The 22700-nt window shown below is 45.3% G+C and overlaps 1 protein-coding gene across 6 annotated transcripts in view; it reads left to right on the top strand.

Annotated features, from left to right (window-relative positions):
• The window catches only part of LOC119949286 (protocadherin alpha-C2-like), a 125337-nt gene extending 102774 nt beyond the window's left edge, over window positions 1–22563 (top strand). For 5 of the 6 annotated variants that reach the window (XM_038770914.1, XM_038770915.1, XM_038770916.1 and 2 more), the window contains exon 4: window positions 21881–22547. In XM_038770914.1, the coding sequence (XP_038626842.1) occupies window positions 21881–22191 (311 nt within the window). In that variant the 3' untranslated portion in view covers window positions 22192–22547. Of the gene's footprint in view, window positions 1–21880 lie in introns of all 6 variants that reach the window. The other variant, XM_038770917.1, reaches the window with a different exon arrangement.
• The last annotated feature ends 137 nt before the right edge of the window (window positions 22564–22700 follow it).

Here is a 22700-nt window from a genome sequence, read left to right as displayed (position 1 = left end):
GGGGGTGCTGAGGGGAAGCCAGTTTCTCTGGGCTCTCCCTGCACTACTTCCTGAGTATTCTGTGCTTATGACTAGTCAGTCAACCATATTTACTGAGAGCTTACTGTGTGCAGAGCACTGTACTAGGTGCTTGGGAGAGTACAATATAGAGTACATCGGGAAACAGTGTAGCCTAGTGGATAAAGCACAAGCCTAGGAATCAGAGGACTTGAGATTTAATCCTAGCTCCACCATTTGTCAGCTGTGTGACCTTGGGTAAGTCACTTCACTTCTCTGGGCCTCACTTACATCATCAGTAAAAACGGGGATTAAGACTGTGAGCCCCACGTGGGACATGGACTATGTCCAACCTGATTAACTTGCAGCAACCCCAGAGTTTAGCACAATGCCTGATACATAGCAAACGTTTAACAAATACCATTAAAAAATAAAATCCTCAGTGTCTATAAAGTAGAGCCAAGGGGAAAATTCTACAGAAGAGATAAGCATTGCACTGCCAGCTAAGCCAGCTTCTAAAATCCTCTGCAGTTTATCAGTGGCTTGGCAGAGCAGCTTGCTCAGTGTGACCAGATTCACATATTAATGGCAAACACTCCCGATATGTGTCCAGTACCCCTGTGTCCTGTTAACACATTAGTACTCATTTAACCCCCTTCCCATCCCTCTGGGAAGCAGCTTGCAGCACTCCTTTTAGGAGGGGCTGGAGGGCACGTGGGCTCCCTGCAGTTGTTTTCCTCAATTGATTAATTCCATCCTGGCTGTCACTAAACTGCTCGATTAATTCACAGCCTTGTGCTAGGGGGATTAGTGGGAATGTGGAGAGGTGAGTCTGAAACCTCAAGTGGGCAAGATAGGGAGTTTAGTTGAGACAGATGTTGGGATGATTGCCCCTTTCACCCTCCTAGAACTGTTGCCTACAGTCCCTTACCTCAAGGAATTTTCAATCTAATGGGGGAGCCAGAAAGACACAAATTATGATCAGAGGGTGGAAACAGGAGAAAATACAACACTGCAATAACCGGGGCATAACTGGAAAAGTAGAAAAATGAATACATTAACATGCCAAGATTAATCAATCAATATTTTTTGAGCCCTTACTACAGAGGGTGGTTGAGAGATTAAAGTACAATGAATAGACATGATCACTGCCCTATAAGAGTTTACAATCTAGTCATATTAAGAAAAGAAGGATGGATTAACAAATTCTGGGCTCCTGGGCAAGGCTAACAGGACTGGACCCCAGTTCTGTTTTGGCTATCCTTTCAGATGGCTTCCATGAATTCTCTAGCCCACTACTGTTGTAAGTAAATACAGTCCAATTAATCAATCAATTGTATTACTGAACACTTTTTGTGTGCAATGTACCAAACACTATTCTAAGTGCAGGGATAAATACAGGTTAAGTAGGTTGGACACAGTCCTTCTTACACATGTGGTTCACGGTCTAAACTGGAGGGAATATGATTTAATCCCCATTTTACAAATGAGGTAACTGAGGCATAGAGAAGTTAAGTTGACTTGCCCAAGGTCACACAACAGACACAGGGCAGAGCTGGGATTAGAATCCAGGTCCTCTGATACCTAGGCTCTTGATCTTTCCACTAAGCCATGATGCTTCTCACTCACCCAAGTGCTTAATACAATACTGTGCACACAGTAAGCACTTAATAAATATGACTGATTATTGGGGCAGGAATTTCCAGGCACAAGGGAGGACATGTGCAAGAGCACCATACTAAGTGCTTGGGAGAGTACAATGTAGTTAATAGACAATATCTCTGCCCTCAATTAAATCTTCATCAGTTTTTTTGAAGGGGAAAAGGAAAATATTCTTTGACTTTCCCAGTGTTGACACCCTAGACGTGCTTAATGAGCAGTCTCTTTGACTTGGATTCCCAGAGGAGAATCCTAGAGGTTATAAAAAGCACAAAATGTTTTGAAGGGAAGGCTCCCCAGGCCCTGAGGCAAAGAGATGCTCGTCTTCAGCAAATTAAAGTGGCATGGTGAGTATGTCTAAGTGAATTCATTCCCAAGTAGTTGAGTGGGCAGTAGTGTACCCCTTCAAAAGTCTCAAGACAAATCAACAGTGTAGAGTGGTTTTGAAGGTAGCCTAAAGTGGGATGAAGCAGTGACTCTGGGGAAATGGGACTGATCTGAGTGAGAATCATAGTTCCTGGCACAAGTCTGCAGACATGAAATCAATCATCCGAGTGAAAGATGCTTAAGTGCAGGGAATGTATGTCTTACGTCTAAACAAGTGGCTTAGTACAGTGTTGAACATTCAGTAGGTATTCCATAAATACCACTGACGATTGATAAAGTTGGAGTTGGAGATAATTAGATTGGCTGGAAAGAGAAGAAGCATGGCCTAGTGGATAAAGCTCAGGTCTAGGAGTCAGAGGACCTGGGTTCTAATTTCATTTGTCTGCTGTGTGACTTTGAACAAGTCACTTAACTTCTCTGTGCCCCAGTTACTTCACCTGTAAAATGGGGATTAAGACTGTGAGCCCTATGTAGGATGGGGACTGTGTCCAACCTGATTATCTCATACCAACCCAGTTCTTAGTGCAGTACCTGACACATAGTAAGCTCTTAACAATACCACTAAACAACAACAACAAAAAACACAGCATGAAAAATCCAGGCAAAGGGGAGGAGGAGAACCCAGACACTGAATTAGCTCAGTGCCTGAGGATTTCTTTGTAGTAATGGTATATATTGAGTATCCACTGGTACAGTGTACTACACCAAACACTTGGGAGAGTACAGTGTGGCTTAATGGAAAGAGCATGAGGCTGGGACCCAGAAGATGTGGGTTATAGTCTCAGTTCTTCCAAGACCCGTTTGTGACTTTGGGCAAGTCACTAACCTTTCAACACTCCAGTTTCCTCATCTGTAAAATGGGGATAAAATAGATCGTGAGCCCTGTGTGGGTCAGGGTCTGTTTATCTGATAATCTTGTAACTACTCCTTCACTTAGCACATAGTAAGGACTTCATAAATGCCATCATTCATTTGACAATAGAAGCATGACATATTCACTGTCCACTAGGTTTTCACACTTTTTTAAATGGTATTTGTTTAGTACTTGCTGTGTGCCAGGCACTGTACTAAGCACTTTGGTAAATTCAAGAAAATCAGGTTGGGTGCAGTCCATTCCCATTTGGGGTTAAAGTATTAATCCCCATTTTACAGATGAGGTATCTGAGGCACAGAGGAGTTAAGTGAGTTACCCCAGGTCAAACAGCTGACAAGTGGTGGAGTCAGGATTAGAACACAGATCCTCCTGATTCCCAGGCCTGTGCTTTATCCACTAGGCCAGGCTGCTAGTGAGCAAGTCAGTGAGAAGCAGTGTGGCTTTATGGATAGTATGGGCCTGGGAGTCTAGGGACCTGGGTTCTAATTCCAACTCTGCCCCTCGTCTGCTTTACCACCTTGGGCAAGTCATCTACCTTCTCTGTGCCTCAGTCTCCTCATCTGCAAAATGGGAAGACCTTCCAGTTCCCAACCACCTATCTTACTGTTATTATAGTATTTAAGTACTCAACAATGCAAATACTGTTCTAAGCACTAGGATATGTACAATACAGTCAGAGCAGATGAATCTTTTCCCATGTGGGGCTCACAGTTTAGTATGGAGGGGGAACAGGTATTTAATCAATAAACCAGTAAATGAATCAAAGGAATTTATTGAGCACTTACTGTTTTCAGAGCATTGCACTAAGCACTTGGGAGAGTACTGTACAACCGAGTTGGTAGATGCATCCCCTGCCCACAAGGAATTTACAATCTAGATGGGGAGTCAGACATTAATATAGATAAATATGGTATTCGTTGAGAGCATACTTGTGTCAAACAGTGTTCTATGCACTGGGATAGATACAAATTAATCAGGTTGAACACAGTCCCTGCCTCACAAGGGGCTCACCACTAAGACAGTGTTCCTGAGTTTCCCACCCTCTTCCCCCCAACTCTTAATCTCTGCTCTCCCAGGACTCAGGACCCCTACTCATCTCTGTCACACAAGCACTTGAGAGTTTACAATACGTATTTGTAATGGGTCTAAACTCTCCCATCTTTTCATTTTTTTATTCTGTGAGTTCTCTGGCCATGCCCAAATCTTACAAGGGGGACAGTTTACTTGAGCGAGTGGTAATGATAATAAGCTTGCAAACTTCATTTGCAGACTCCAGTGGCCAAAGAATAGCAGCAGCAAGGAGCCCCTGTGGCCCTGTCCTGTTTGCAGGGAAAGCCGGTTTTCCATGGGGGTGGATTTAAGGGCTGGTGCTGTCGCTGTGACTCAGGGGATCTCTAAAAAGTCCACCTCCTGTTCACTGCCCAGAGATCCTGAGAATGCTGGCTTAGCACGGTTCCAGCGTTTTAGGCGAAGCCGTGGAAATATGCCCGACTCCCTCTAATTCTCCAGATCCATTAAGCAGCCCCATTGAGAGCTTGAATGATTTTTTTCGGCTTTATAGCTTTTAGTGCTGCATCAGTCTGGAATTTGTAAAGCAGACAGTGCTACTAACTTGCTCCCTGCATCGTTCCCCCCTCCCCCACGCCCTCCACCCTTGTTGTCATGGTGATGACATGTCCTGGAGCGGAATTTTTCACATTTTAGCCGTGAGAGAGGCACTCACAGAAAGTTATGTTGAAATGGGTTTGTCCCTTGTCTAAGACACTATCTAGGCAGAGTTGCTGAAAGAGTGCAGGTGTATGAATTCAGGATGTAATAATAATGTGATTTGTTTATGGTATTTGTTCAGCACCAACTCTGAGCTAGGCACTGTACTAAGCATTGGGCTAAATACAAGGCAGTCGGGTTGGACACAGTTCATGTCCCACATTGGGCTCCCAGTATTAATCCCCATTATAGAATGAGGTAACTGAGGCATGGAGAAGTTAAGTGACTTGTCCAAGGTCACACAGCAGACAAGTGGCAGAGCTGGGATTAGAACCCAGGTCCTTCTGACTCCCAGGTAGTCCGTACTTGATCCACTGGGTCACAATGCCTGTGCTGGGGAAGATGCAATTCAATCAGATATGCATGGGGCTCATAGTCTAAGTAGGAGGGAGAGCAGCTATTGAATCCCCATTTTACAGTTGAGGAAACTGAGCCACAGATAAGTTAAATGACTTGCCCAAGATCACACAGCAGCAAGTGCAGGGCTGGGATTAGAACCCAAATCCTCTGACTCCCAGGCCCGTGCTTTTTCCACTAGGCCCCACTTTTCCTTATAAATTTCATTTTCATAAAGAAGCAGCGTGGCTCAGTGGAAAGAGCCCGGGCTTTGGAGTCAGAGGTAATGGGTTCAAATCCTGACTCCACCAATTGTCAGCTGTGTGACTTTGGGCAAGTTACTTAACTTCTCTGTGCCTCAGTTAACTCATCTGTAAAATGGGGATTGACTGTGAGCCTCCCGTGGGATAACCTGATCATCTTGTAACCTCCTCAGCGCTTAGAACAGTGCTTTGCACATAGTAAGCGCTTAATAAATGCCATCATTATTATTATTATTATTTAGACTGTAAGCTTCTTGTGGGCTGGGAACATGTCTACTAACTCTGTTGTATTGTACTCTCCCAAGGTTTAGTACAGTGCTCTGCACTCACTAAATACCACTGATTGATTGATTTTTACAGGTGAGAAAACTGAGACTCAGAGAGGTTAAGTGATTTGCCCAAGGTCACACAGCAAGCCAGTGGCAGAGAAGGAAATAGAAAACAGGTCTTCTGACACCCAGGCCCATATGCTGTCCACTAGAGAACACTCCCTTTCCTTATGCAGTTATTTTGCTCCAAATGAAGTTTTGGGCCTGGATTATCTGGTCGGGCTGTCTATTTGAAACAAGTAAACTGGATAATTGACCAGTCCCCCTCTTCATTTGCACTGTGCAGACTCTTCTGTGCATTTCCATCCCCTGAACTTCACACGTCCCTGAGGAGCAAGCAACAGTTAACACCTCAGCAAGGAGCTAAATTTCCTGTGTTCTGTGAGATAAACATCTCTGTATAAGCATTTCATTACCAGGTTTAGGAGGGAGAGGGGAGCTGTGACCCCCTGAATTTCCTGTTTATCTCTTTCTTTCCAGCCTGGTGCCTGAGAAGGGCAGACAGAGCTGGGCTGAGTTGGAGGGAGGCTAGCAGGGAGTGGTCTTGTTTATCTAGCACATAACCCAATTATTTACATAATGCTGACCCAGTGATAGTCTGTTGAGAGATCTGTGATGCTTGAGAAATTCGAGCTTTCTTTTGTATGCCTGCGGGGGACATAATGAGAGATGGAGGACATCACTAGCTGACCTTAAAGCCTGTCTCTTCATTAAGCAGATTTCCGCCCCAGAAGAACAGAGATCAGACTGTGAAGGGCAAAACTCCCATTAACTCCCCTGCTAGGAACAATTCCCTAAGACTTGCCCATTTCCTTATGCAATCCTGGAGCCAGGAGCCTTGGCTAGAAAAATTTTGGAGGGTTTTCTTTTTATGCTATTTCCTAAGTGCTTACTATGTTCCAGGCACAGTACTAAGTGCTGCATTAGATACAAGCCAATCAGATGGATACAGTCCATGCCCCAAATGAGACTCACAGTCTGAACCCCCATTTTACAAATGAGGTAACTGAGGCACAGAGACGTTAAGTGACTTGCCCAAGATCACACCGCAGACAAGTGGCAGAGTTGGGATTAGAACCTAGGTCCTTCTGATGCCCAGGCCTGTGTTTTATCCACTAGGCCATGCTGCTTCTCTGAATTTCACTCAGGGAAAATACTATCAGGAGTTCTCCTAGAATGAGGGAGTTATACTCTTGGAGAATACCCTGCTATGGGAAAATCACAGTAAAGTAACCATTGATTCAGTGTGAATTAATGGATTAAGGGGTAAATGGTTTGAATGGTGTGAAGCAGCATGGCCTAGTGGATAGAGCACAGGCCTGGGAGGCGGAAGGACCTGGGTTCTAATCCCGGCTCCACCACTTGTCCTCTGTGTGACTGTGGGCAAGTCACTTAACTTCTCTGTGCCTCAGTTACCTCATCTGTAAAATGGGGATTAAGATTATGAGCCCCATGTGAGACAGGAACGCTGTCCAACCCAATTTGCTTGTATCCACCCCAGCACTTAGTACAGTGCTTGGCACATAGTGCTGAACAAATACCACTATTATTATTATTATTATTATTATTATTATTATTATTATTATTATTATTATTATTTATTACTGAAAAGCACTTGGGAAGTTTGGGGAGGCAATGTAGTCTAGTGGATAGACCATAGGCCTGGGAGTCAGAAGGCCTGGGTTCGAGTACTGATTCTGCCAACGGCCTGCCGTGTGACATGCAGCGTGGCTCAGTGGAAAGAGCCCGGGCTTGGGAGTCAGAGGTCATGGGTTCAAATACCGGCTCCGCCAATTGTCAGCTGTGTGACCTTGGGCAAGTCATTTAACTTCTCTGTGCCTCATTTCCCTAATCTGTAAAATGGGGATGAAGACTGTGAGCCCCCCATGGGACAACCTGATCACCTTGTAACCTCCCCGGTGCTTAGAACAGTGCTTTGCACGTAGTAAGTGCTTAATAAATGCCATCATTATTATTATTTTAACCTCTCAGGAATTCCATTTTCTCTTCTGGAAATTGGTATAGATAGATTATGATGCCCAAGTGACTTTTTTGGATGATGGTGCTTCACTTCTGCTGTTGGATTCCAACTGTGTAACTGAAAGGACCACAGCAGCACTCACTTTTTGCATTTTTTGCCCGTAATTCTAATGTATTTGTCTCAGTCATAATTACGGTAACAATAATAATAGTTGTGGTGTTAAGCATTTTCCGTGTGACAAGTGTTGGAGTAGATACAAGAGGCCTTTCCTCACCAAGCCCCCTTTCCTCTTTTCCCACTCCCTTCAGCGTCACCCTGACTTAATTTGCTCCCTCTTCTTGCTCCTTTTATTCATCCCCCCTGCCTCTCAGCCCCACAGCACTTATGGACATACCTGTAATTTATTTATTTATATTAATGTCTATCTCATTAATGTCTATCCATATCAGAGAAGCAGCATGGTTCAGTGGAAAGAGCATGGGCTTTGGAGTCAGAGGCCATGGGTTCAAATCCTGACTCCACCAATTGTCAGCTGTGTGACTTTGGGCAAGTCATTTAACTCCTCTGTGCCTCAGTTACCTCATCTGTAAAATGACGATCAGGACTTTGAGCAGCCCCCACACCCCCACCACCCGTGGGACAACCTGATCACCTTGTAACCTCCCCAGCACTTAGAACAGTGCTTTGCACATAGTAAGTGCTTTATAAATGCCATTATTATTATTATTATTATTATTATTATTATTATTATTATCTCCCCCCCCAGACTGAGGGCTTGTTGTGGGCAGGGAATGGGTCTGTTTACTGTTATATCGTACTCTCCCTAGCGCTTAGTGCAGTGCTCTGCACACAGTAAGCACTCAGTAAGTGCAATTGAATGAATGAATGATATAAGATCATAAAGGTCCCATGAGGCACTCACAGTCTGAGTAGGAGGGAGGACAGGTATTGAGCCTGCCTCTGATTTCAGGCCTGTCTCTTGTCCCCGGCCCATGACCTCCCCCTGGTCTGGAATGCCCTCCCTCTGCACATCCGCCAAGCTAGCTCTCTTCCTCCCTTCAAAGCCCTACTGAGAGCTCACCTCCTCCAAGAGGCCTTCCCAGACTGAGCTCCCTTTTTCCTCTCCTCCTCCCCATCTCCTCCCCCCTACCTCCTTCCCCTCCCCACAGCACCTGTATATATGTTTGTACAGATTTATTACTCTATTTTACTTGTACATATTTACTATTCTAGTTATTTTCTTAATGATGTGCATCTAGCTTTGTTTCTATTTATTGTGATGACTTGACACCTGTCCACATATTTTGTTTTATTGTCTGTCTCCCCGCTTCTAGACTGTGAGCCTGTTGTTGGGTAGGGACTGTTTCTATATGTTGCCAACTTGTACTTCCCAAGTGCTTAGTACAGTGCTCTTCACACAGTAAGTGCTCAATAAATACGATTGAATGAATGAATGAATGAATTGGCTTGTTCCTACCCCAACACTTGGTACAGTGCCTGGCACCCAGCACATACAACAATGCTTGGCACATAGTAAGTGCCTATTAACAAATAACCATAATTCATTTATTCATTCAATCATATTTATTGAGAGCTTACTGTGTGCAGAGCACTGTACTAAGCTCTTGGGAAGTACAAGTCGGCAACATATAGAGATGGTCCCTACCCAACAACAGGCTCACAGTCTAGGAGGGGGAGTCAGACAACAAAACAAAACATGTAGACAGGTGTCAAAATCATCAGAACAAATAGAATTAAAGCTATATGCACATCAACAAAATAAATAGAATAGTAAATACGTACAAGTAAAATAGAGTAATAAATCTGTACAAATATATATACCAGTGCTGTGGGGAGGGGAAGGAGGTAGAGTGGGGGGGATGGGGAGGAGGAGAGGAAAAAAGGTGTTCAGTCTGGGAAGGCCTCTTGGAGGGGGTGAGCTCTCAGTAGGGCTTTGTCGGGGGGGTCGCATAACTAATATTATATACCATAATACTATATATAGTAAGTGCTTAACAAATGACATTATCATCAAAACTGCCCCTCCTCCCCACCTTCCCCCACCAACTGTGGTGTTTGTTAAGCACTTACTACATGCCAAGTGCTGAACTAAATCCTTGGGTAGGTTCAGGTTGGAAACAGTCCCTGTCATACTTGAAGCTCAGAGTCTAGAGGGAAAGGAGAACAGGTATTGAATCCCCATTTTACTTAAGAGGAAACTGAGGCATAGTGAAGAGAAGTGACTTGCCCAAGGTCACACAGCAGGCAAGTGGCAGATCTGGGATTAGAACCCAAATCCTCTGACTCCTAGGCCTGTTCTCTTTCCACTAGGCCGTGCAACTTCTTGTGTTAATAATGTTAGCTTATTAACAATTTCTCTTAGGATGTATTACTACTTTGTGTGACCTGTGCATCACCACATCTGCGATCCATCTGTAGGGTTGTTTAACTTGCCTCATCTAAGTTTAGTAGCTTCCCCCCTTCCCCTTACACGGTCAAGTCGGGTCCCAGCCAGGGACCTCCAGGGCTTTCGACTCTCTGACTCCGTAGCAATTTTCTGGCTTTATACTTCTTTCTGCAAACTATTTCACCCTGCAGCTCCCGACTCCAATCTGTTTTCTGGAGATGTTAGGGGGAACTTTAGCCTGCTCAAACCATTCATTTCCTTCTGGTTTTGCATCTTTATTAAATAGAACCATAGGAAATGAGGCAGAATGAGATAAAGAGACACAGGGAGAAGCAGCGTGGCCTAGTGGATAGAGAACAGGCCTCGGAATCAAAGGAGCAGAATTATAATTCTGGCTCTGCCACTTGTTTGCTGTGCAACTTTGGATTGGCTAAGTCACTTAACTTCTCTGTGCCTCAGTTGCTTCATCTGGAAAATGGGGATTAAGACTGTGAGCCCCACAGGAGACACGGACTAAGGCTATAGCTTGTATCCCAGGGCTTAGTACGGTGCTTGGCATACAGAAAGTACTTAACAAATACCACAAAAAAAGGAAACAGAAGAGACATGGTGAGACAGAGAAAGATGCAGGGAGCCAGAGAAGAGGCAGACACAAACAGACATGCTCACTCTGCCCACTCACCACCAGTCAGTCGTATTTATTGAGAGCTTATTATGTGCTAAAACAATAAACAGTTTACTATATTTATAATAATAAACAGACACATCCCTTGCCCACAATGAACTTACAGTCTAGAGGGAGAAAGACATTAATATAAATAAATGTTACAGTACGTACGTAAGTTCTGTGGGGCTGGGAGGGGGGTTGTATAAAGGGAGTAAGTCAGGGTGACTCCGAAGGGAATGGGAGAAGAGGAAAGGAGGGCTTAGTCCATCCCCAACACACACACTCATACACTCTGATTCTTAAGGTTGATTTTCCCCTTGGACAGTTGTCTGGACTCCTGGAAATTCTGGAATCCATCAGTTGCTTCATCCTGGAGTGGGAGCCAGGAGCCAAGCTGCCAGATGCCCTAAGGCTTTCCTCCCCCTCCCCTTTTCCCTTCTCTGGCTCTAGGCCGGAGTTTCCTCGGTTGCACAGAATCTCCCTGCACTGCTGGAGAGCCCTAGGGCCCCTTGGGTAGGGGAAGTTTAGTCGGCACAAATACAAGAGGCACAGGGGATTTAGAGTCTCCTGGCCTTTCACCTACTCCCTTGTAGCAAGGCTGGCAGCTTCTGACTAACAAAGTCGAGACACTCCCTCAGAAGCCTTAAGGATACTTAGATGTCTGATGCCTAGGAATGATGTGTGTGAGAGATTGATTGAACCTCTTGGGGTGGGGTGGGGAGGGGTCCTAACCCCCCAGTCTTTCATTTCCTCCTGCCTTCAAGACATCTCTACTTGGATGGACACCTCAACCTTAACATGTTCAAAACACAATTCCTTAATTGCTCACCCAAACACTGTTCTCCCCATGACATGCCCATCACTGTAGACAGCACTACCAGCATCCCTGTCTCACGAGCCATAACTTTGGCATTATCTTTGACTCATCTCTCTCATTTAACCCACATATTCAATCTGTCACCAAATCCTGATGGTTCTACCTTGGCACCCTCTCTAGAATCCACCCCTTTCTCTCCATCCAATCAAGTGCTTAGTACAGTGCTCTGCACACAGTAAGTGCTCAATAAATACGATTGAATGAATCCAAACTGCTATCATGCTGATCTAAGCATTTGTCATATTCTGCCTTAACTACTGCATCAGCCTCCTCAATGACCTCTCTACCTCCTGCCTCTCCCCATTCCAGGCCATATTTCACTTTACTGCCCAGATAATTTTCCTAATTAAAGTTTAGCCCATATCTCCCACTCTCAAAAATCTCCAGCACTTAGAACAGTGCTTTGCACATAGTAAGTGCTTAATAAATGCCATTATTATTATTATTCAATGAATGCCTAGCTACTTTCATGCAAGCAGAAATTCCTTACCATTGACTTTGACATGCAATCCACCCTCCCCCTCATACTTTACCTCTCTCTCACCTACAACCCAGCCCACACACTTCACACCTCTTAATGCCAACCTAATCCCTGTGCCTTGATCTCATCTTGCTGCTAGCCCCTCATCCTCCTTCTGGCCTGGAGCTCCCTCCCCTTTCTTAGAGGACAGACCACCACTAACCCCACTTTCATAGCCCTACTAAATTCTTATCTCCTCCAAGTGGCCTTCCCTAACTAAACACTCATTTCCCCTTCTCCCTCTCCATTTCCCTCTCCCTTCTGCTTCACCTATTCACTTGGATCTGTCCCTTTTAAGCACTTGACATTCACCCCACCCTTAGCCCCACAGCATTTATATGCATATCCTTATACCCTGCCATTTCCCCTATCTCTAATATATTTCAATGTCTGTCTCCCCCTCTAGATTGTAAACTCCTAGTGGAAAGGGATGGTGTCTACAACTTTGTTGTATTGTACTCTCCCAAGCACTTAGTACAGTGGTCTGCACACAGTAAGTCCTCAATAAATATCATTAATTGAGAGATTGATTGACCCTGCAGGGCTTGAGAGAGAGACTCAGGTGAAGGCTGAATAATATGAATGGTATTAATTATTGAATGCTAACTCTATTACATCCTTCCAAGCACATAGTGCAGTGCTGTGCACCCAAAAGGCATAGAAATACTACTGATTGATGAATTGCCAGGGGCTGGAATGGCCTAGAAGCAGCAGGCCTAGTGGAAAGAGCACAGGGCTGAAAATCAGAAGACCTGGGATCTAATTCTAATCTGTCCCTTGCTTGCTATGTGACCTTGGGCAAGTCATCTGACTTCTCTGTGCCTCAATTTCCTCATCTGTAAAATGGGAGTTAAATACCTATTAAGTACATATTTCACATTTTAAGTGCTTGTTTTTCTCAGTCTCTCTCTTAGGCTGTGGGCCCCAGGGAGAACAAAAGCTGTTTCTGATCTGACTGCATTTTATGTACCCAAGCTCTCTACTCCCTGATCGAAGTCCATTTTGGCCCCTGTCAGAGTAGTGTATCTTACCGAACAGAATGGAGAGTTAAAGAAGTTCTTCCAACATCACTGCCAATTCACTGTCAAAGTTTAGACCTCAGCCCCTCCCTGACTTCAGTTTTCCCATCTACTCTGACAGAACCCCATCTCCTGCCTCAGAGCCCTGGCAAACAGGAATTGGGCAGGGTCTGGAAAATTTTTGAGCCCTTGAGAGAGCCTTTGTATAGATGAAAGAAGTTGGTAGTGCTTTCTCTTACTGTCTCCTTGCCAGATTTTTCCCTCCCAAGCCTCCAGAGAAGGGCTAAAGTGCTTACTACAGTGCTCTGCACACAGTAATGTTCAATAAATATGATTGAATGAATGAACAGGAGGGATGAAGATACACAAAATCAAATCTAGATGTCCTCCTTCCTGGTGGTACACCACATGCATTATGGGGCCTGAGAAGACAGATACTCCTTGCTCAGCTTGTTCTAGAATTCTAGTTTCCTGATCCTTAGCAATGGAATGTTGGGATTAGCAAAGGAGCAGCTTTTCTGAACTTTTTCTCTCTTCCCTTCTTCCCTTTCCCTATTCCCCTTCCATTCTCCTCTCTCTCTCCATTCTTATCTCTTTCCTTCCCATCCTTCCTCCCCTCCCTCTGCCTATTCTCCTCAATCCCTCCCCTCTTCTCGCCTCACTCTCCCTTCTTCCCTTCCCGTTCCTCCTCCTCTTCCTCCATTTCCCCTTCCCTTCCCCCTTCTATACTCTCACCTCTTTCCCCCTCCCCTGTCTTCCCCTCCCCTCATCCCCCTCCCAGTCAGAGGGACAAATTGGTTGATGCAATCAAGTCAGACAGATGGGAGGGTGGGGACAAAAGAAAATGAATCCAGGCTGCTGAGGACTCTTCCAGTTCAGAGCAGTCCTTTCAGCTGGGAGGCTTCAGGACATTTTGCATTTCTCCTTAACCAGATCATGCGTCTATAATTTTACAGTCTTTCTGCTTTTCTCGTCTAGCAGCAAAGAAAAGCAACAAGAGCTTAAAATGTGAAACAGGTACTTTAATCCCTCGAAAGGATCGAGGCACCTGAATCCCGGCTCAGTAGCAGAGAGAAAAGACTATTTTCTCTCCCTTCTTTCTCCTTCCCCCTCCCTTCTCTGCTCTAAGCGAGAAGTAGATTCAGAACCAGAGCGGGGGACGACGAATTCTTTCTAGCAGCGCATCTTCAGTGTGCAGCTGCAGGGCGAGTCCACCGCAGGGAAGAGGAAAAATCAGGTTAACCATGGCTTGCGGCCCGAAATTGCTAGGGTCTGGATGGGAACTGCAGCCATTAATAACCCGGGGCCACTGGGCCGACCCCGGAACGAAGCTGCACGAAGAGGAAGAACAGAGGACAGAGGCGAAGCTGGCTGCAGACACGTGGCTTGGGGGAGGAGAAGAGGGAGTTCAAAATAACCAAATGAAAAACAGCCCATCGGAGAGGGCTTTTCTCTGAAGGTGTAATCAAAATAAATGCTTGTGCTGGAAGCGTTTCATCGGCCTGACCCCTCAGGGGCTCGGATGACTGAAATCCAATCGCCAGGAACAAAGTGATGAATGGGAAAGGGCGGTGTTCCCTCCCCCGTCCCCTGAAATCTCTCCCCTCCCTCCCCAAGGAGGCAGCTGACCAGAAACACCCCCTCCTTAGAGATTTTTCCCTTCCCACCATTCCTCAGTAAGAAGGAATCTAGATCAATTCTGACATAAGGGGAAGGCAGAGAGAGGGGATAAAAGCAGCATGGCCAAATGGAAAGAGCACCTGCCGGGAGTCAGGAGACCTGGGTTCTAATCCCTGCACTGCCACCTGCCTGCAGTGTGACTTTAGAAAAACACTTAATTTCTCTGGGCCTCAATTTCCTCATCTGTAAAATAGGGATTAAATTCCTGTTCTCCCTTCTTCTTTGATAATGGATCTCATGTGGGACAGGGACTTTAATAATAATAATAATGATGGCATTTGTTAAGCACATACTATGTGCAAAGCACTGTTCTAAGCGCTGGGGAGGTTACAAGGTAGGTTGTCCCAAGAGGGGCTCACAGTCTTAACCCCCATTTTACAGATGAGGTAACTGAGGCCCAGAGAAGTTAAGTGACTTGCCCAAAGTCACACAGCTGACAATTGGTGGAGCCAGGATTTGAATGCATGACCTCTGGCTCCAAAGCCCATGCTCTTTCCACTGAGCTATGCTGCTTCTCCTATAATGATGGTATTTGTTAAATGTTTACTATGTGCAAAGCACTGTTCTAAGCACTAGGGGGATATAAGGTGATCAGGTTGTCCCATGTGGGGCTCAGAATCTTAATCCCCATTTGACAGATGAGGTAACTGAGGCACAAGAGAAGTGAAGTGACTTGCCCAAAGTCACAGAGCTGACAATTGGTGAAGCTGGGATTTGAACCCATGACTTCTGACTCCAAAGCCCGTGCTCTTTCCACTGAGCCATGCTGCTTCTTCTGATCTAACTATCCTGTATCTAACCCCCAGTGTCTAGTAAGCACTACATAAACACCACTGTTATCATTATTATTATTGTTATAATCTATTCACAGCCCCCAGCTGCTGAGATTCAGTAAGTCCGTTATCTGCTATTTGTAGCAAAGAGAGGATTGTGGCTTGGAGTTACTGGATAACTGGATGCTGGGGTGGGGAGAGAAGGGAGGAAACAGAACCCACTCAATCAATTAATAGCATTTATTAAGAACATACTGTGTGCAGTGCAAAGAACTAAGCACTTAGGAGAATACAGTAGAGTCAGCAGACACTCAATTATTTATTTTGATTGCTCTGAAAATAGTCAATCAGTGGTATGTATTGAGCACTTACTGTGTGCAGAGCACTGTTCATTCATTTATTCAATCGTATTTATTGAGCACTTACTGTGTGCAGAGCACTGTACTAAGTGCTTGGGAAATACAAGTTGGCAACATATAGAGATGGTCCCTACCCAACAATGGGCTCACAGTCTAGAAGGGGGAGACAGACAATGAAACAAAGAATGTGGACAGGTGTCATCAGAATAAACCGAAATAAAGCTACGTGCACATCATTAACAAAATAAATGGAAGAGTATGTACAAGTAAAATAAATAATTCCCCCTGAATTCTCCGTGACCCCACTCGTGTCCTCATATGACCCCATGAACTCTCCATGACCCCACTCGTGTCCTCAGATGACCCCACGAACTCTCCATGACCCCATTTGTGTCCTCAGATGACCCCACTTTCACTTATCAATTCGAGAAAATTTTTCAGAAAACAGCTTAATGTCCCATTTCACCTCAAATGACCCCATGAACTCTCTGTGACCCCACTCGTGTCCTCAGATGACTCCGTGAACTCTCTGTGACCCCATTTGTGTCCTCAGATGACCCCACTTTCACTTATGAATTCGGGAAAATTTTCAGAAACCCATTAAATGTTCCATTTGACCTCAAATGACCCGATGAACTCTTTGTGACCTCACTTGTGTCCTCAAATGACCCGATGAACTCTCCATGACCCCATTTGTGTCCTCAGATGACCCCCATTTTTACTTTTGAAATTGAGAAAAATTTCTGAAATCCATTTAATGTCCCATTTAACCTCAAGTGACCCGATGAACTCTCTGTGACCCCACTCGTGTCCTCAGATGACCCCGTGAACTCCCCATGACCTTATTTGTGTCCTCAGATGACCCCACTTTCACTTATGAATTTGGGGAAATTTTCAGAAAGCAGTTTAATGTCTCATTTCACCTCAAATGACCCCATGAACTCCCCGTGACCCCAGTTGTGTCCTCAAATGACCCAATGAACTTTCCATGACCCAAATTGTGTCCTCAGATGACCCCACTTTCACTTATGAATTCGGGAAAATTTTCAGAAACCCGTTTAATGTCCCATTTGACCTCAAATGACCCGATGAACTCTCTGTGACCCCACTCGTGTCCTCAGATGACCCGATGAACTCTATGTGACCTCATTTGTGTCCTCAGATGACCCCCACTTTCAATTTTGAAATTGAGAAAATTTTCAGAAATTCTTTTAATGGTCCGTTTGACCTTAAATAACCCAATGAACTCCCCGTGACCCCACTCGTGTCCTCAAATGACCCGATGAGCTCTTCTTGACCTCATTTGTGTCCTCAGATGACCCCATTTTTACTTTTGAAATTGAGAAAAATTTCTGAAATCCGTTTAATGTCCCGTTTGACCTCAAGAGACCCGATGAACTCTCTGTGACCCCACTCGTGTCCTCAGATGACCCCGTGAACTCTCCATGACCTCATTTGTGTCCTCAAATGACCCTACTTTCAATTTTGAAATTGAGAAAATTTTCAGAAACTCTTTTAATGTTCCGTTGGACCTCAAATGACCCAATGAACTCTCTGTGACCCCACTCGTGTCCTCAGATGACCCCATGAACCCTCCGTGACCCCATTTGTGTCCTCAGATGACCCCACTTTCACTTATGAATTTGGGGAAACTTTCAGAAAGCAGTTTAATGTCCCATTTCACCTCAAATGACCCCATGAACTCCCCGTGATCCCAGTCGTGTCCTCAAATGACCCGATGAACTCTGCGACCTCATTTGTGTCCTCAGATGACCCCATTTTTACTTTTGAAATTGAGAAAAATTTCTGAAACCCGTTTAATGTCCCATTTGACCCAATGAACTCCCCGTGACCCCACTCGTGTCCTCAAATGACCCGATGAACTCTCCGTGACCTCATCTGTGTCCTCAGATGACCCCCCACTTACAATTTTGAAATTGAGAAAATTTTCAGAAACTCGTTTAATGCTCCATTTGACCTTAAATGACCTGATGAACTTTCTGTGACCCCACTCATGTCCTCAGATGACCCCGTGAACTCTCTGTGACCTCATTTGTGTCCTCAGATGACCCCACGTTCACTTATGAATTCGGGAAAATTTTCAGAAAGTAGTTTAATGTTCCATTTCACCTCAAATGACCCCATGAACTCTCTGTGACCCCACTCATGTCCTCAGATGACTCCATGAACTCTCCGTGACCCCATTTATGTCCTCAGATGACCCCACTTTCACTTATGAATTCGGGAAAATTTTCAGAAAGCAGTTTAATGTCCCATTTCACCTCAAATGACCCCATGAACTTCCCATGACCTCCTTTATGTCCTCAGATGACCCCATTTTTACTTTTGAAATTGAGAAAAATTTCAGAAACCCATTTAATGTCCCATTTGACCTCAAGTGACCCGATGAACTCTCCGTGACCCCACTCATGTCCTCAGATGACTCCATGAACTCTCTGTGACCCCACTCATGTCCTCAGATGACGCTATGTACTCTCTGTGACCCTATTAGCATTCTCAGATGACCCCACATTCACTTACAAAATCGGAAAATATTTCAGAAAGCAGCTTAATGTCCCATTTCACCTCAAATGACCCAATGGATTCTCTGTACCCCCATTAGTGTTCTCAGATGACCCCAACTTTCACTGACCTTGGGCAAGTCACATTGCTTCTCTGGGCCTCAGTTCCCTTATCTGGAAAATGGGGATGAAGAACTGGGGGCCCCATGGGGGACAGGGACTGTGTCCAACCTGTTTAACCTGTAACTACGCCAGTGTTTAGGATGGTGCCGGAGACATAGTAAGTGCCTAACAAATACCGTGGTCGTGATTGTTGACCATTAGGGTTAGGGCCAGCTGGGGGCCAGAGGCCTCCAGCCTTGACCCCGCCAGCGGCAGCTGGGAACTGTCGTTCCCCCCCTCCTTCTCCCCACCTCACCCGTGCCCGCTTCTTGAGCCAGGGGCTCAGCCTCCTCCTCTCTCCCCTTGTCCCCATCCACCTGCAGCCAACAAGACATCCCCCACATTGGGTGAGGGGAGCCGGCCGGGGGGCATCATCCATGTGTACGGGGACAACAGCAGCAGCTTCATCCCCTACTGCTCTGTGGCCTAGGCCCAGCTCTGCTTCCACAGGCACCGCAGCACTGTTCTATGCACTTGGGAAAGTACAATGCAAAAGTAGTCACGATTTCTGCCAAATTATGCCTGTCTCCCCCAGTAGGGTATAAATCCCTCTGGGGTGGGGAATGTGTCACTTGCATAATAATATGATTACTATTTGCCAAACACATAATACATACCAGATAATTAGGTTGGACACAGTCCCTGTCCCACATGGAGGCTCACAGTCTAAAGGGAAGGGAGAACCTACTTGTTTTGTGCTTCCCATGTCCTTAGTATAATGCATTGTATCCAGTAAGTGCTCAATAAATATTACTAGTACTAGACATAATCCCTGCTCTCAAGAAGTTTCAAATCTAACTTAGACCCATGCTTCCTACTGCTCACTACTAGCCCCTCCAGTATTAGTGAGCTAAGCTTGTTAGCCTGGCCAAGGCCTTACCACAAAGAGCTCCCAGTCTAAAGGGCATATAAGAGTTCTGGAGCAGTGATTTAGTGGCTGAAAGCTGGAGGTAGAGAGGAGTTGGGGAGAAATATCGATGCAGGAAGTAGAATGTTTTCCAAAAACTGGGCTAATGAGAGCTGGTATGCTCTGTGCTATGGAACTGGTCCCAGGACAGAGAAACCCAGTCTTGTTACTAATGGGGCCCAGGATAGTTTTCAAAGAGAGAAATCAAATCAGAGCCGGGACAGTGTGGTGTTGCGGAAAGAGCAAGGTCCTGGGGAGTCATAGCACCCAGGTTCTAACCTCAGTTCCTCCATGAGTCTGCTCTGTGCTCCCAGGTAGGTCATTTAACCTCTCTGGATCTCAGTTTCCTCCTATGTAAAATGGGGATAAGAAACCCGCTCTCCCTACCTCTTCAATGGTGAGTTCTGTGTGGGAGAGGGACTGTATCAGATCTGATTATTTTGTATTTACTGCAGTGCTTAGAAAGTGCCTAATATCCTTGTTATTGTTATTGTTTGAGTTCTCAGGCTGGAGTGATGGACTAAACCATAGAATTAATGACAAACTATAAATGGCATAAATAATGTTCAGGAAGGGATGGATCACCAGTTTTTCTGGGCCTCCCTGGTTCTAATAGCCACCTTGAATTTGTAGGGCTCTTAAAATATTTTCAGAAGTACTTTAACAAGAATGGGTGATAGGTCTGACTCTACATTTTATGGATGAGAAAATGGAGACAGAGAAAAATGACTTTTCCAGGGCCATTCAGCAGAGCAGTGACAAAGCTGGGATTGGAAACCAGTTCACCTGACTCTCATCCCCGGGCTGTTACCATTAGGGAACATTACCTTCCTACTGACTTTCCTATTCTAGACCTTTAGCTTCCATTCATTCATTCAATCGTATTTACTGAGTGCTTACTGTGCGCAGATCACTGTACTAAGCACTTGGAAAGTACAATTTTGCAACAAATAAAGATAATCCCTACTCAACAATGGGCTCACAGTCTAGAAGACTTCCAGCCTCTGAACCCAGCCAGGCTTTTCCAAGTAATCACTGTGCTTATTACATATATGGCCATTTGCTTGATCTGTGCAGGGAGGGAGGAGGGGTTGATGTTTAGTTGGAATTTTGAATTTCAAGTTCCTCTGGGTTCGACGATGGGTAACTGACTTGATTGGCCCTGCTTTCCTAAAGGGTTGGTCTGCCTTCATTTTACTTTCCCTCTACTATGTGCTGTTTGTCTCTGCCCTCTAACTCAGAGATGGCTACAGTTCAGGGTCAATTCTGCAGAAACTGCCAAGTGCTTCAAAGCCTCCAGGTGAAAGCAGACCTAGGGGGCATAGGAGATTAATGCCATTCATCGTTGTGCCAGGTTATTAAACTTTACCCCTCCTGCTTATCTGAATTCTGATTCCACTGAATCTTTCCAGAATCCAGTGCCTGGGCTTCACTGAGCATTGGCAAGGAAGAGGATTGTTTATTTTTCATTTAAGAAGTAAAAAAGGGAGAAAGAAAAGAGCAAATGAAAATCCTAAGCTGTCCTGAAAAGAATCAGAAATGGAACCGGAGGAAAAGTGAATGGGGTATCTGCTCTTCCATCACAGCCTCCCCCTGTTAGACTATAAGGTCCCTGAGGGAAAAGATCGTGTCTTCTAATTCTACTGTACTCTCCCAGGTGCTCAGAACAGTGCTCTACACACAGCAGGCTGTAAGCTCCTTGGGGGCAAGGATCATATTTACTAACTCTACTGTACTCCAAGAATTTAGTACGGTTGACTGAAAGCTCCTTGAGGGTAGAGATTGTGTGGTAGAGAGTCTCCCAAGTGCACAGTACAATGCATTGCACCTAGTCGACACTCAGATGCTACTGATGATGATCTTATAGCCCAGGGAGGTCCCACAGAAGGTCCCTTTCCAAAGCCTCACAATGGTCCAGTTTTCTTTGCACGGCCTAGTGGAAAGCACCCAGGGCTGAGTCAGAAGCCTGGGTTTTAGTCCTGGTTCTTCCTCTTGCCTGCTGTGACTTAGCACAAGCCACTTCACTCCTCTGTGCCTCAGTTTTCCCATTTATAAAATGGGGATTCAGTACCTGTTCCCCCTCTCCCTTAGACTGTGAACCTCATGTGGGAAAAGGACTGTGTCTGGCCTGATTATCTTGTAATAGCCATACTAATAATTGCGGCATTTGTTAAGCACTTATTTTGTGCCAAACATGGAAATAAGCTCTGGAGGAGTTGAAAGGTAATTAGGCCAGACACAGTCCCTGGCCCTCTGTATCTATCTCCAGTAGTTAGCATAGTGTTTGGTGCATAGTAAGCACTTAATAATAATAATCCTTCCTTTACTCAGTGGTGGAGGATGTGCCACGTTGGGGTGGATCTGTTTCTGAAATGCTGTGTTTGAATTTTTCAGAGCCAGAGGCGGGAGAGGTGTCACCTCCAGTGGGAGCCGGGGTCAACAGCAACAGCTGGACCTTTAAATACGGACCCAGCAACCCCAAACAATCCGGCCCCGGTGAGTTGCCCGACAAATTCATTATCCCGGGATCCCCCGCCATCATCTCCATCCGACAGGAGCCGCCCAAGAACCAAATTGACAAAAGTGACTTCATAACCTTTGGCAAGAAGGAAGAAACCAAGAAAAAGAAGAAAAAGAAGAAGGGGAACAAGGCCCAGGAGAAAAAAGAAAAGGGGAACAGCACCACGGACAACAGTGACCAATAGAGGAAGGCCCAATGGAAGCAAGCCACTTAGCCAGTTTTGTAACCATGGCGACTCTCTCCTATGTAGCAACTCCTCCAACCCACACCATCCCTGTCCTTCCCCCAACTTCCACAGTCATTCGGAAGTTCACGGTGTCTGTCTAGATTGCTTAACGGGGTTTTGTCTGTCCTTAACCTGCTGTTAACTCTTTCTCTCCACTCTGGCTTGTTTTCAGAATCTAAAAAGCAGACCCAAGTTTCCTTTCTCCTCCGCCGAAAAGGAGACCCCTCCCAGCCCCGCCAGTGAGAGGTTTGGACTCTTGTGGTTCCTGGGATCCTGTCTTGATGACACTTGCAGGGCTGGCTTAAAGGTCTTGATAATGGGCGACCCGGGGCCCACTGACCTCCTCTGGGGGTCAGTTTGTCTGCCAGGAGATGCAAGATCAGAGTAGAAGGAGCAAGAAGAGTGGGTAAAGTGTGCATGAGAAGGAAACACCAAGTTATACAGAGATTTTCAGGCTGAGGAGGAAA

The sequence above is a fragment of the Tachyglossus aculeatus genome, chromosome X2, assembly GCF_015852505.1.
Source record: "Tachyglossus aculeatus isolate mTacAcu1 chromosome X2, mTacAcu1.pri, whole genome shotgun sequence".
Taxonomy (NCBI): domain Eukaryota; kingdom Metazoa; phylum Chordata; class Mammalia; order Monotremata; family Tachyglossidae; genus Tachyglossus; species Tachyglossus aculeatus.
The sequence above is the reverse complement of the archived record's forward strand: the minus strand, read 5'-3'. Positions and strand labels throughout refer to the sequence as shown.